Below are 15145 nucleotides of genomic sequence, written 5' to 3'. Positions count from 1 at the left end.
CGCGAGACGTCCTCCAGACGTGAGGAGTCAGCCAGGCGCGAGGCGCCAGCCAGGACGCCAGCCGAGCGCGAGGCGTCATCCAGACGAGAGGAGTCATCCAGGCGCGAGGCGCCAGCCAGGACGCCATCCAAGCGCGAGGCGTCTTCCAGGCGCGAGGCGTCATCCAGATACGAGGAGACAGCTAGGCAAGAGGCGCCAACCAAATGTGAGGTGTCTTACAAGCGTCATCCGTCTATCAGACATGATGCTCCAACCAGACGTGAGACGTCTACTGTTGTCAAGAGGGACTCTGTACACTCTCTTTGTCCCTCTCCTATAAGGAGTTTGTCTCCCTCGGATAGAAGACTTCCTGTTTTTGCTGGAGATTCTCCTTTGGACCCCGAGATGGACGAGAATTCTGAAGACGAGGCTCGCGGTAGAGAAGGACTTTCCAGCTACAAAGTCTTAACAGCCCTTCTTCTTGAGGAATATGGGGACGCGTTAACTCCAGCCGCTCCTCCCTCTCCGCGCACTCTGTTTTCAAGCGCAAAGGTGCCTAAATCTTCATCTTTCCTGAAAATGAGACCTACTATCTCTATGAAGAGGGCTCTTCAGTCACTTAATACTTGGATGGATACCAAGAAGGAACTAGTCAGAATGGTCTTCTGCATGCCCCAGCGAGACTCGCTGGCAGAAGGGGCATTTGGTACCAAACGGGAGAGAATATGGGTCTTTCTCTCCCGTCCTCTGCCGAAGCAGACTTTTCTACCTTAGTAGATGCATCTAGAAGACACGGACTGAACTCTGCCCGTGTGACTTGGGGCATTTCGGAATTGGATCATCTCCTCAAGGGACTCTTCCACGTTTTGGAAGTCTTTAATTTCTTAGATTGGTCCCTTGGGGTGATGTCCAAGAAGGCTCATGACGCTGAGGGTCTCGACCCGGAAGTACTCCTTTGTATACTGTCGTGCATCGACAAGGCAGTACAAGATGGATCCTTAGAAGTCTCCTCTTTATTTGGAGCGGGACTGATCAAGAAGAGGACAGTTTTCAGTGCTTTCTTGACCAAAGCGGTCTCGCACTCTCAGAGAGCAGCTCTGTTGTACTCTCCTTTAACTGACTTTTTGTTTCCTTCTCAGTTGGTGAAGGACATTTCCCGATCACTAACTGAGAAGGCGACTCAAGACCTGCTTCTTCAGTCATCTAGGAAGAAGAGACCTGCAGCAGTAGTTGAGAAGAAAGGGCCGAGTACGTCGCTTCAGCCCTTTCGAGGAGGCCCTCCCTCCAGAGCGCCCTCTAAAAGGAAGGCTCCTGAGAGGAGAGGTAGATCTGCCTTCCATCCCTTTAAGAAGGGAAAGTGATGCTGCTCTCCTCCAAACACCAGTAGGTGCCAGGCTCCTGGGATTTGTGGAGTCCTGGGCACGTATCAACACGGACGCCTCATCAATGTCTGTGATAAGGAAGGGATATCTTATCCCTTTCCTGGACAGTCCTCCCCTGACTTCAACTCAGATGTGGGACAAGAGAGCGATAGAACTAGTACTGGATCAAAACTCCCCGGGGTTTTACAATCGCCTTTTTCTGGTTGCGAAGGCCTCGGGGGGCTGGAGGCCAGTACTAGATGTCAGCGCTCTGAACAAATTTGTTCAGAAGGAGAAGTTCTTTATGGAGACTTCGGCCTCAGTCCTTGCGGCTATGCGCAGAGGAGATTGGATGGTGTCTCTGGATCTCCAGGACGCCTATTTTCACGTCCCGATTCACCCTTCATCGAAGAGGGTACCCTCCGTTTCATGACGGGGGGAAGGATCTTTCAGTTCAGGGCCTTGTGTTTCGGCCTTTCCACAGCTCCTCAGGTCTTCACAAGCCTGATGAAGAATGTGGCGAGGTTTCTTCACCTCAAAGGTGTAAATATCTCTCTGTATCTGGACGACTGGCTCATCAGGGCCAGATCAGAGAGACAGTGTTTGGAGGACCTTACATTGACCCTAAACCAGATCAGATCGTTGGGATTACTCGTAAACCTCGAGAAGTCGCAGCTGACCCCTAGACAGAACTTAGTCTATCTGGGGATTCAGATGGATTCTCGGGGTTTTCGAGTATTTCCTTCGCAAGAGAGACTCGCAAAAGGCTTGGAGAAAGTCTCTCTCTTCTTAGGGAAGAAACAGACGTCGGCGAGGGAATGGTTGAGCCTTCTAGGGACCTTTTCCTCGCTTGAACAGTTCTTCCCGCTAGGAAGACTTCATTTACGTCCACTTCAATTCTTCCTCAAGTGGTCTTGGAGTTGGAAGACCGGACATCTTTCAGATGCCTTTCCCATTCCAGTGGAGATGAGACCTCACTTAGAATGGTGGTTGCCCCCTTTGAAGGAGAACAAGGGAATCTCCCTGAAGATAAACTGCAAAGAACTCTTTGCCGTACACCTGGCTCTGAAGAGTCTAGAACCTCTTGTGTCGAACAAAGTAGTTCAAGCAAATGTGGACAACACCACAGCACTTGCCTACATTCGGAAACAAGGAGGGACTCACTCCTTGTGCCTCTACGAACTTGCAAGAGACCTTCTGCTTTGGACGTCCCAGAGGAACATCTCCCTGCTTACGAGATTCATTCAGGGAGAAAGGAACGTAAGGGCGGACAGACTCAGCAGGAGGAACCAGGTCCTTCACACAGAGTGGACCCTCCACTCAGAAGTGTGTCAAGGTCTCTGGTCTCTTTGCGGGGACCCCTCATGTGGATTTCCGCCACGTTATTCCCTCCAAAAAGGCTGGAAGTCTTTTGCTCGGTGGTAGAAGACCCCAGAGCTCTGATAGTCGACGCCTTCCTACTAGACTGGTCTATCGTAGACGTCTACGCTTTTCCTCCTTTCAAGATCCTGGGACTAGTTCTGAAAAAATTTGTGGCTTCAAAGGGGACAAGGATGACCCTGATAGCCCCCTTTTGGCCGGCACAAGATTGGTTCATGGAGGTGGTGGAGTGGATGGTAGATTTTCCCAGATCCCTCCCAAGAAGGATGGATCTTCTCAAACAACCACACTTCCAGAGGTATCATCCTCCTCCCCCCCCCCCCCAAAAAACCTCCCCGCTCTCGCTCTGACTGCCTTTCGACTATCGAAAGACTCGTCAGAGCGAGAGGGTTTTCTCGTAAAGTTGCAAGCGCGATCGCGAGAGCCCGCAGAGCCTCCACTAGACGAGTATATCAGACTACGAAGTCTAAGGAACCGGTTCCTCCTAGCTGGAACCTAGATGTAGTGCTCAAATTCCTGTCATCCAAAAGGTTCGAACCTCCTCATCTGGCGTCGTTTCGAGACATCACTAGAAAATGCTTATTCCTATTATCTTTAGCTACAGCAAAAAGAGTTCGTGAACTGCATGCTCTGGAGGATAGAGTAGGATTCAAGGGGGACTCAGCCATTTGCTCGTTTAAAGCCTTGTTTTTAGCTAAAAACGAGAATCCCGCGAATCCCAGGCCTAAGACCTTCGAGGTTAAAGGCTTATCGAGTCTCGTAGGTAGAGAAGCAGAGAGGTCTCTCTGTCCTGTAAGAGCTCTAAAGTTCTACCTTCAGAGAAAACACCAGATGGGGGGCTCTAGACAAGGTCTTTGGTGCGCGGTAAAAGACCCCACAAGACTGATGTCCAAGAATGCTCTAGCATTCTTTGTGAGAAACGTCATTACAGAGGCGCATAAGATCTGTCCTGACGAAGAGTTTCGACTGTTGAGAGTGAAAGCTCATGAAGTGAGAGCAGTAGCAACGTCTCTCTCGTTTCAAAAGAATATGTCACTTAAAAACATCTTGGATACGACATTTTGGAGATGCAACTCAGTATTTGCATCTCATTACTTGAGAGATGTTCGTGTGACCTACGAGAAATGTTTTTCTCTAGGTCCTTTCGTGTCTGCGGATACGATCCTGGGTATAGGAGCCAACACCAATCCTTAAGTATATACATACCTTCTTTTTAGATATGTTCTAGACTTTCTTCTAACAAAAAGGGCTAGGTGTCGCACTGGCGGCCAGTCACTGTTGTTCAGTAAGGAACTCTTTGTGATATCTTATTAGATGAGTATAATTTTTTTTTTTTTTTTTTGAAAAGAAAATTTATGTATGTGTGCATATTGTGTTTTTGAGTTATGGTTGTTGTGAAGAGTTTGGGGGATAACTCGGAACAATCTTTATTACTAACATGGGGTTAGGATCAGGTGGTCGGGATTGGTTGTACAGTAATACTTTGGGTTACGAACCGATTAGTATACAAATTTTTTAACTTACGAAGTGACGCCCTCATTCTGGAATACGAATTTCGCTTGGAATACGAATGCGCGAATTTCCATCATGGGAGGCCGCTTGATTTGTTTACATCGGATGAGCGTGGGATCTGCGAACGCATTTTTTTCGGCCAAAACTTAACGCCTGCTTTGTTTACATCGGATGAGCGTGGGATCTGCGAACGCATTTTTCGGCCAAAACTTAACGAGGGTCACGTGACTTCCTCCTACGCATCCCTTGACCCTTTTTAAACCATAACTCTTTCAATATCTCGCTGGCGGTAAGATTGAACGCATCTGTCCGTGATACGCTCTCAAATTTGCTTAGTGATTTGCGCACGTGTTGTGTTTCCGTGATAGTGCTTATACATTACTATTACCCAAATACTAAAGACAATGGCTCCCAAGATGACGAAGGCAAGCAGCAAGAAGGAAAGCATAAGAAAGAAGGAGATGATTACAGTCGAAATGAAGAAGGAAATTATCCAAATGCATGATAAAGGCGAGTGCGTGAAAGACATTGCCAGCATTCTTCAAGCGGTCGCAATCAACGATCTGCACTATTTTGAAGAAAAAGGAAAGAAAGAATTAAAGACCAGTAAAGCATCAAAAGGTGTCACAGTATGACGAAACAACGGCCTTATATTCTCGACGATGTAGAAAATTTGCTCATAGAAAAATATTTTTTCAAAATTGTGAAAGACAACATAGTGTTGCGTAAGCGTAAAATTAGTGATTGTAGTGAACGGTGCTCTCTAGAGAAAGAACCAGAAAGTCTTCCAGAAGTGCACGGAGGGAGATTTCCCCCCAAGCCCTAACCCTCTCCTCCTCACCCTTCCCCTCCTCCCGTCTCCGTCAAGCCAGCAGCCACACTCGCCAAAGGTAAAGTCCAGGTTTTACTGTGCATGCATATTAAATCTAGTGTTTATATTTAATTTCATTCTTCAATTTTATAATTTTATGTAATTCCTACACGAATTTTCAACCTTAGTGAACAAAAATAAATGGAAAAATATGAATTGAAATGGTTATTCATGGTCGGGTGGAACGCATTATTTGCTTTTTATAACATTCTTATGGGAAAATCCATTTAGGTTACGAATTTTTTAGGTTACGAAGCAGGTTCTGGAACGGATTAAATTCGTAACCCAAGGTATTACTGTATGCTCCTTCATAAGGTGTATTGTCATATAAGTGGATCAGCACCCATTGACAAAGTCCTTTCAGGCTCTGCCGAGTAAGCGGATAAGACCCCATCGGCAGACCCACAAGAACTCTTGGCCATAGATCATATATCTTGCTAAAGTTTCTTGAGGTGATGCAGACTACTGGGCAGCACCCATGAAGTCTACCACCTATCAGGTAGGAACCAAGGTTTATTTATACCTACAACATATGTTGTTTACCTGTCTATTCCAGAAGTAGCTGTCTCTTACCCTCCACCAAAGGGTGCCAATCAGCTAAGTATATATCTGACAGGTAAGTTGATTTTATGAAAAGGATATTGTTATGATACAATAAAGTTTCATACATACTTACCTGGCAGATATATACGATTATGGCCCACCCAGCCTCCCCGCAGGAGACAGGTGGAAGAGAGAAAATATGATAGAAAACGGGAATGGTTCCTAGTCCTGCCGCCCAGGGCAGGCCGGTAGATCACCTGACCTACCTGTAGCGAGTGGCGCGAAATTTGAATTTCTGTTGTGGACGACGGAGTCTTAGCTAAGTATATATCTGCCAGGTAAGTATGTATGAAACTTTATTGTATCATAACAATATCATTTTGCATTTTTGGTGTCATATTTCTTCTGCCAGATGAGCATTGTAGGTGTCGAAACCCTGGAAATAATTTCTGATGAATATAATTGAAAAGCGCCTTAACCTCGGAACGTCGTAAGCCAAGCCCGTCGTAACTCGGGGACTGCCTGTATTTAGTATGTTAATTGACCATTTATGCCATTTGCGTCTCCTCATTATTGCCTTGGATTTCCTTTGTGTGATTTGTAATTCTGTCTTATCCTGTCTACTTATCTGTAGTTTAATCATATAAATGGTTTCCTCATTTTATTTTCTGTTAACAACGGGTATCTGCAAGCAATGGTTGTCAGGGCTTAGCTGTCTGCACATTACCATTTCCATGGTAAACTGTAATTGCTCAGTGCTGATCCTTGTTTGACATTCAGTATCCTAAACTTTTTCTCATCATTGGTTCTCAGACCTCACTGTGATCCAATTTTTTATAATAAAGAGATGTTTACAATGAGAAAAGTACCATAGGAGGCAGAGTTTACTTGAGAGATCTATTGAGCTACAGATGGTGCTGTATCATAATGCAAGACAGTGGATATATGTCAGAATAATCTTGGATGAAGTGCTATGTATTATGTAACATTCTTATAAATGCCTGCTTTTGATTTCAGTCATGTTAAAACATTATCATCCTTTCATATCAGGCATGTGTAATTATCAGCTACATTATTAGGATGAGTTTTATTTGCAAAACTACCATTTTAAATTGTTTTTAGATGTCTCTATAAAGTTAAATATTAAATGTAAAGTACAAGTTATCTGTTAACTGTAAGATGCTGCATCTTGAAAATACATACGCAAGTGCAGGGTATACTACTGGGGTACTGTCGGAGGGCCAGTCCCCCAAAAACCATCATTTCAGTTGTAATACTGTGTGCTTTTGTGGAATATGGTCATTCAGGTAAATTTTTTTATTGATTTTTTCCTCTTCTCTCTTTACAGCCAGCTTTTCAGAATCTTCGCCAGCGAGTTGAAGGTCAAGTCAATAAATTCCTGGAGAAGAAAATTTGGAAAAATGACCTCAACAAAAACCAGTTGCGAGATGGTGTTCGTAAACATGTTAATAAGTAAGGTTTATGTCTCTGTTCAGTTTCTTATGTTTAAGCTGTATTAAGAAGCTTCATTCTGAGATATGGACATCTATGGAGGATTTCAGTTATGAATTTTATAAAGTCATCATGAGTATTACGTCTATTTTACTCAAGGTCTGTACTGTACTTGTTCATACAGCTAGAAGAATTACTGTTACTTTACTGAAGCACTAAAATGTAGTATGAAATCGTTAGTTTTCTTTAGCTAGCATTTTGGAATTTTATTTTATTTTTATCTAAATTTATTTGCCTTACAGTTTGGGGATCCTGGACAGTGGTATTGATGCCATCATAACACAGGTTGTGAATCCCAAAATAAAGCCCCTTATTTTGCCGTATGTTGAGGACACTGTCTATGCCTTCTTGCAGATTGATAAACCTAAGAGAGAAAGGAAAACTTCAGGTATGTTTTATCATTTTTCTTGTTTTAAATTTGTTCATATGCCGAGCAAACCTTCGGTCTTAACAACAGGATAATCTTCTAGGGCATTTGTCATTTTGTTACCTTTTGGATCAGTTTAGCATACAATTTTTAAGTAAAAAATACTCTTCATAGTTCTCCACACACTGTGAATGGTTTGCCAACTGCTGTCACCTTGTTAGGAGTGTGTAAGATTAGGCCGTGTTTCACCCTAATTCTTAATGGTGAAGGGGAGTATTATATCAAGATGCATTTTTATGTGAAAAATTAAGTTGAATTTTAAGTTATCATATCCCACCCAGCCCTTTAGTCCATATCATTGTCTTTTGATTCAAGTGTGATTAAATAATACATTTCACTTAGAAAATTAAACAGAATATAAATTGCATAAAAAGTTGATTTTTAAAAAGCAGAAGTGGATAAAAACATTTGATAACATAATTTGTGTCCAATTTAAGCAAAGGCATCATGTTCAGGATGTTCACATCACTAAACACCTGATTACTATCACACAATTACTCTTAATTACTTCAGTGGTAAGGTTCACGACAAGTCTTTGGAAATGAATCTGTGTGGTATTGGAAAAGATTTGAATATTGTAGGGTATCCTCAGTACAATAGTTTGACACTGACTGACACCATACTCAAAATCCCCAAATAATGCTTATATGCAGGCTATACAGTATAAGTAATGATGTGTTTGATGATTTAGTATCTAACCCATCAGCACAACTGATGGGTAACCAATTTATTATTCAGTATACAATCACATTCATGGTGCGGAGTATATGAGAAATTATTGGTCTTTGTATTAGGAATATTAAAATTATGAACATGCTACAGTGAGAATATCTACTGTATCAACGATGGAACTAAAAAATTAAGCTAAAGAAAACCATTAACCCTCTTACGCCGAAGCCCTAAAAATCAAAACCTCTCCTGTATGCCGGCGCCGGTTTGGAGTGGGCGCGGAAGCGGAAAAAATATTTTTTTCAAAAAATCACAGCGCGCTTAGTTTTAAAGATTAAGAGTTCATTTTTGGTTCATTTTTTTGTCATTGCCTGAAGTTTAGTATGCAATCATCAGAAATGAAAAATAATATCATTATCGTATGTAAATAATGCGAGATATGGTAGCAAAATAAAAAATATTCATAGATAATTATATTCAAATCGCGCTGGGCAAAAAACGGTCAAAGCTAACGAGTTACTTTTTTTTCGTTGTATTGTACACTAAATTGAAATTATTTTGATATATAATACATAGTAAAACAATAAAAGCAACACCGGAAAAATATTATCACAAAATGACGTACGAATTCATAACGCGCGGACGTAAAAAAATGTTATTTTCAAAAATTCACCGTAATTCAAAATATTGTTCTAGAGACTTCCAATTTGTTTCAAAATTAAGACATATGATTTAATATTACGATACTGTAAGAGTTTTAGATTAGAATTGCAGATTTCGACCATTTCGGACGAGTTAAATTTGACCGAATGTCGAAATTTTTATATATATATTATTTTATATGCACATATTTCGGAGATGGAAAAAGCTAAAACCTTCAGTTATTTTTTATTGTATTCTTCATGAATTTGCGCACATTTTGATATATGAAACTCTATAAAACGGCTAATATGAAAAGGAGCAAATATTAGGATAATGCGATGTACGTATTTCGGAGACTTGCGGCCGCGAATCGGCGCGCGGAGTGAAGGTAAATATATTTGTTCCGACACGGCATACAAACCTTCGGTCCTTTTACAATAGGAAGGTACTAGCAGCGGCAGCTGGATAGGTCGTAAGCTTTCGAACAAGGGGTTCGGTAGTTAACTGCTTGTCCGACAGGCGCGCGCGCGCGACTGGGAGGTAAACAAATCACTTTTGCTTTCGGCCTCACAGCGAGTAGACGTGTGTGTTCGACGCTGCTCTTCGGCCCGCGTTCTCGTTCGTTTTGCTTTCCTTAAGTATTGGTTGTGTTTGTGTATGAAAGAATCATTGTAAGTACAATCATTCCTCTTTTTTCATTGATTTGTGATATTTTGGTCAATTATGGAATCTCCTCGCCTCGCTACCCCACGGAGACTATGCCCGGGTATCGAAGGGCGTAAATGCGGGAAGTTCCAGCCTCATTCCCGGACCGGAAATTGACCCACATGTTTTGTGCGCTCGGTGTCGGGGCGCGAATGCACCCGAGCAGAGCCATGTGAAGTTTGCAATAATTGGTCGGAGGCGCAGTGGACTTTGTATGAGGGCAGGAAGAAGCGAAGGCCTGCAAAGGAGTCGTCGGAAAGCTCTCCCGCGACTCCTTTGGTTAAGGACACTTCGTCGTCTTTCCTGCCGCCCGCTCAGCTTCCACGTTTGGCGCCTTCCCCTTCGGGGGGGGTTTCTAGGTCCTTCTCCTCACCTGACTTGTCGAGTGTGGAGGAGGGCGCTAGATACCCTGACGTCGAGTTGTACTCTGGGTCCTCTATCCGTTCGTCTTCGGGCGAGCGGGTAGAGGAGCCTGCTAATCACCCGACTTTGACTTCCTCAGGTGCGGTTGCCGCGAAGGACGACCTCGGACAGGTGTGGGCATCGTTGGGACTGCAGGGCGTGCCGAGTGTCCAGGGGCTGCTCTACCATCTCGCTGGCTCCGTGGCGGTCACTCATGCGACGGTTACGACCACCACCACGACCCTCACAACACCTGGCTACGCTTCACATCCTCACCTGGCGTACACCCCGCAACGCGGGTCTCTGTAACACCTACTACATCGGTGCGGGCCAGTTGCCGTATCACGGGGGCGGGAGTGTGATGCCGCCACCTGGGTTTGCCGTGCTGCCGCGACCGGACTTCGTGTGCCCGAAGAGCTCGCCCCTGGACCTCCCACCGGTACCAAGGATGTCTGTGCCGCTGGTCCGTCCAACTGGACAGCCTGCACAGCCTGCCGTACCTGCCGTACCTGCCCAGCCACCGTTCTCGGACGTGACGTTGATGACTACTGCTGCTGTTCCTGTACCTGCCCCTGCCGTCTACTGCTGTTCCTGTGATGCCTGCACCTGCTGACGTTGTTCCTGTTCCTGGCCCCGCTGCTCCCGATGCTGATCTGTTCGGACAGGTGCGTCCGGGCCCTGTTGCTTCGGCAACAGCAGCCCCGGCTCCGCTCTGGATGACAGATCTGACGTCGGTCCTGAGGAGGTTGACGAAGAAGAAGAAGAAGAGGAGGAAGGTGTCGTCGTCGTCTTCATCGTCTTCTTCGTCGTCGTCGTCGTCTGCCGCCTCTTCCCCTTCTTCTTCTAAGGCTCCCCCGCCGAAGAAGAAGAAGGTTGCCTCCCCCCCCCCACGAAGTCTCCTTCGGGAACTTCTAAGGGCCCGTCTCGCTCTGGTGAGACGGGGGGTTCTTCCGCTGGTCACCCTGCTCCTTCGGGGGCAGGACCCGTCTCTTCTTCCGCGAGGAAGACGACTACGGGGACCAGAGGAGTGCCGGCTAACACCGGCACTTCCTCACCTGCTGGTAGTGGTTCGGCCACGGCAGCAGGATCCGTCTCGGCCTCTCGTTCGCGAGAGGTACCGAGTGTACGGTCGCCTAACAGCGACCGTGCAGCCAGGAACCAGACCTCTGAGTCCGCTCAGCGTCAGGTTCACGGCACAGAGCGGAAGACTGGTGACAGCCGCTCACGCGACTCTCACCAGACCAGCTCTCGCTCTCGTGGCGGCGAGCAGCTGGCTACCCGGGCGGACGTGACGGTCCATGACCGGCCACGGGCTGAGGCTGGGAAGAGGTCCCCCCGTTCGCCGGCACCAGCCACGGCTGGTACCAGCGAACTGACGCGCCGTGAGGACACGCACCGGTCTCACCGTGACAGTAGAGCTCGCCGGTCGCCTGACCGTCACTCGCACAGAGAGCGATCGGGTACGGCGACAGCACCAGCTCTTTCTGACACACGAGACCGGGGCCGCTGTTCTCGGTCCAGCCGTTCTCCACAGCGAGACGGCTCGACTAGGTCTGCAGCTCGATCGCCACCGCGGGTTGACGATCGCCTGCAGTCTTCCAAGCCCGCTGGTTCTGCCAGCGAGCGAGGAGGGAGCGTCAGGTCTGCCTCTCCCATACCTTCAACCTCCTCGGGTTACACCGGGAGGGGCGAGGTATTGAGGAGTGATCGTGAGGGGTGCGCCCCTCAGGATCCCACCACGTCGTCGTACGTACCAGGCACGGTTCTCGGACCAGCCAGGTCATACGCACAAGTGGTTGGAGGAGACCGAGAGGGGTCTGTCGCTGTTCCTCCCCTTGAGGGAGGAGGGTCTCGGGAGATGCTCCTGTTTGAGGGACTGGATGGTCCGACTCCGCCAGGACGCAGTCACTACCTGAGATCCAGAGGAACTTTGCCGAGGTTATTGCGCTGATTCGTCAGCACAACGACCTCGCGGAAGGATCGCCGCTCCCACCTTCCGAGTCCACGTCCCGGCTCGAGTCGTTCTGGGGCCCTCCGAAGAGGGAACCCAGACCGACGGTGGGTTTGCCGCGTTCTGAGCTTGCGGACTCAGTGCTGGACCAGGTTGAATCGCTTGTCTCCGGACAAGACGGTTCGCTAAGTCTGGCAGGTCGAGCAAGCTGCTTCCACCTCCTCTGCTGCGACAGCGGCGTTTTTTTTACGTGCCATCTGAAGACCCGATGCCGCCCAAAACAGGTGAACCCGGAGTTAGCCAGGCTGACTCCGGGTGTGTCTCTGCAGCAGCTCCTGTCCGAGAACCTATGGTTCTCGCAGCAAGAGGCACTCGGCCTGGAATCTACCGCCATGGCAGCTTTCCAGGCCGTCTCCTGGCTAGACTCTGTGGTCCCTCACAGTATCTAAGGTCGCAGCCAACTCCGGGGGAATTTCTCCCGAAGATGACTCGGCCTTTAGGAGACTTTGCCAGTCTGGAGGAAGAGCCATCTCCTTGCCCACCAGACGGTGAACCTGTGGGACAACCTGGTTCTCCGACGAAGGGACGCTGTCCTTACTCGGGTTTCCAGGGCGGCCGGGCGTGAAGCGGCGTTGGGACTTCGCAACGGACCTTTAAGGAGTTCCACGTCTCTCTTCCCAGGAGAGATGGTGGACGCTGTGGTGGACAGACGGCGCACTGACGACAGTGACCGTCTGGTTCACCAGGCAGTCTCGAAGGCTTCTGGGCAGCCTCGGACTGCGGCCAAGTCTAAGAGCTCGGCTAGCGCTTCCTCGGTGGCTAAGACGGTAGCTGCGTCGAAGCCCCGGGGAAAGACTCTGTCTTCTTCGACTTCTACCAAGGGGAGCCGTAACCAGCCCTCCTCCCAGCCCTCCTCCTCCCGTGGAGGCTCTGGGAAGAAGTCGAAGAAAGGGGGGAAACGCTAGGGACGGCGTTCCCCCTCACCTGCTGCCGGAAGTGGGGGGGTGCCTGGCCAGCCATTGGGCAACTTGGCAGCGCTACGGCGCCGAGACCTGGATTGTAGATGTCCTTCGGGAGGGATATCTATTACCCTTCGAATCTCGGCCACCCCTCACCTCCAACCCGGTCCAACAGCAGTCGTACGTTCCAGGGTCATCGAAGGACGTAGCATTGAGACAGGAGATCAAGACCATGCTGAGCAAGAGAGCTGTAGAAATCGTCACGGATCAGTCACCGGGCTTTTACAGTCGACTCTTCCTGGTGGAAAAGTCTACGGGAGGCTGGCGCCCGGTGATAGATCTCTCTCCCCTGAACCGGTTTGTTCGCCAGACCCGGTTCACGATGGAGACGGCACGCTCAGTGCTCGACTCCATCAGGGAGAACGATTTCATGCTTTCAGTGGACTTGGTGAAGGATGCGTATTTCCAAATACCCATTCATCAGTCCTCCAGAAAGTACCTCCGCTTCATCCTCGACGGGACGGTGTACCAGTTCAGGGCCACTTTGCTTCGGTCTCTCAACCGCCCCACAGGTGTTCACGCGAGTGTTCACTCTGGTGTCTGCTTGGGCCCATTCGCACGGGATACGTCTGATGAGGTATCTCGACGATTGGTTAGTCCTGGCGAGCTCCCGCTCGCAGTTGCTACAGGACAGGGATCGACTGCTCGAGTTCTGTCACGATCTGGGATCGTTGTGAACTTCGAAAAGTCCGATCTCGAGCCCAAGCAGCGGATGAAGTACCTGGGTATGCTGATCGACACGGTAGCAGGGGCGAGTCTTCCCCGCAGACTTCGCGGATCAGCAGATTCAGGGAGGCAGCCAACCAGTTCCTGTCTCGGCAGGAACAGGTAGCTCAGCGATCGGCAAGTCGTGATCGGAGACACCTGTCGTCACTCGAGAAGTTAGTCCCTCACGGGCGTCTTCACCTGCGGTCTCTTCAGTGGAGACTAAAGGAGAGTTGGTCACAGGCGACGGATCCCCCAAGCTTTCCAGTGTCACTGACACCGGAGGTGAGGCAGGACCTAGCCTGGTGGCTGGACGACAGGAACCTCTTAAGGAGGTGCCTCTGCGCACTCCCTCCCCCCCGGACATGCAGCTGTTCTCAGACGCATCGACCGAGGGATGGGGCGCACACCTGGAGGAGTTGCTGAATTCAGGAGTGTGGGACGAGAACGACAAGCACCTTCACATCAATGTACTGGAACTCAAGGCAGCGTTCCTCGCTCTCCAAGAGTTCCAGGACCGCTTGATGGGACACTCAGTGGTGTTGATGTGCGACAACACCCACGGTGGTGGCCTACGTCAACAAACAGGGGGGCCTAGTGTCTCTCCCGTTGTACCAGTTGACTCGGCAGGTGCACGAGTGGGCCGAGGCACACTCAATAGAGCTGTCGGCACGCTACATTCCAGGGAAGAGGAATGTAGTAGCAGACACGCTCAGCCGTCGGGATCAGGTGATAGGGACCGAATGGTCTCTACACCAGGACGTGGCGGAAAGGCTCTTCGACCTGTCGGGGGCGGACCAGTCGTGGATCTGTTCGCCACCCGGCACAACAGGAAGCTCCAGGTGTTCTTCTCGGCCGTGCCGGACCCATGGGCAGCTGCAGAGGACGCTCTTCAACACCCGTGGGACAACCTCTTCGTCTATGCCTTTCCCCCGTTCAGCCTGATTCGCAAGGTGATCAGTCGAGCACTGGTCCCACCCCTCCGAATCTCAGGATGATCCTGGTGGCTCCCAAATGGCCACAGGCCATTTGGTATCCGGACCTGCTGGCTCTTCCTCGCAGGGGAACGAGAGAGATTCCCCCTTGGCACAACCTTCTCCCAGCCCACCATACGTCGAGCTGGGTACCCCCCCCACCGAGCAGTCCAGTCCCCACGTCTTCACGGCTGGCTGTTATCCACCATCTCTTGCGAACGAGAGGCTTTTCTCGTAGCGCAGCAACAGAGATGGCTGGGAAACGTCCGTCAGTCCTCTGCCAGCTGTGTACCAGGGGAAGTGGGCCGTCTTCTGTGGTTGTGTCGTAGACGGGGTCTATCTCCTCTCAGAGCCACTCTTCAGCAGGTAGCGGATTTCCTCGTTTTTCTTCGCCGAGAGAAGCTCCTCTCAGTCCCCACAGTCAAAGGATACAGAGCCGCCTTGGCGCTCGTCCTGAAACTGAGGGGATTGGACATCTCGAACTCGTTCGAGA

General features: G+C 48.9%; 1 protein-coding gene across 1 annotated transcript in view; it reads left to right on the top strand.

Moving 5' to 3' along the window:
* Positions 1–15145, top strand: part of LOC135207769 (biorientation of chromosomes in cell division protein 1-like 1) — a 107158-nt gene that overhangs the window by 60000 nt on the left and 32013 nt on the right. Inside the window, exons 2-3 of the mRNA XM_064239597.1 lie at positions 6995–7119; positions 7401–7546. Of these exons, the coding sequence (XP_064095667.1) occupies positions 6995–7119; positions 7401–7546 (271 nt within the window). The remainder of the gene's footprint in view (positions 1–6994; positions 7120–7400; positions 7547–15145) is intronic.

Source organism: Macrobrachium nipponense, chromosome 11 (assembly GCF_015104395.2).
Source record: "Macrobrachium nipponense isolate FS-2020 chromosome 11, ASM1510439v2, whole genome shotgun sequence".
NCBI classification, from domain to species: Eukaryota; Metazoa; Arthropoda; class Malacostraca; order Decapoda; family Palaemonidae; genus Macrobrachium; species Macrobrachium nipponense.
This window is presented reverse-complemented; position numbering and strand designations above follow the sequence as displayed.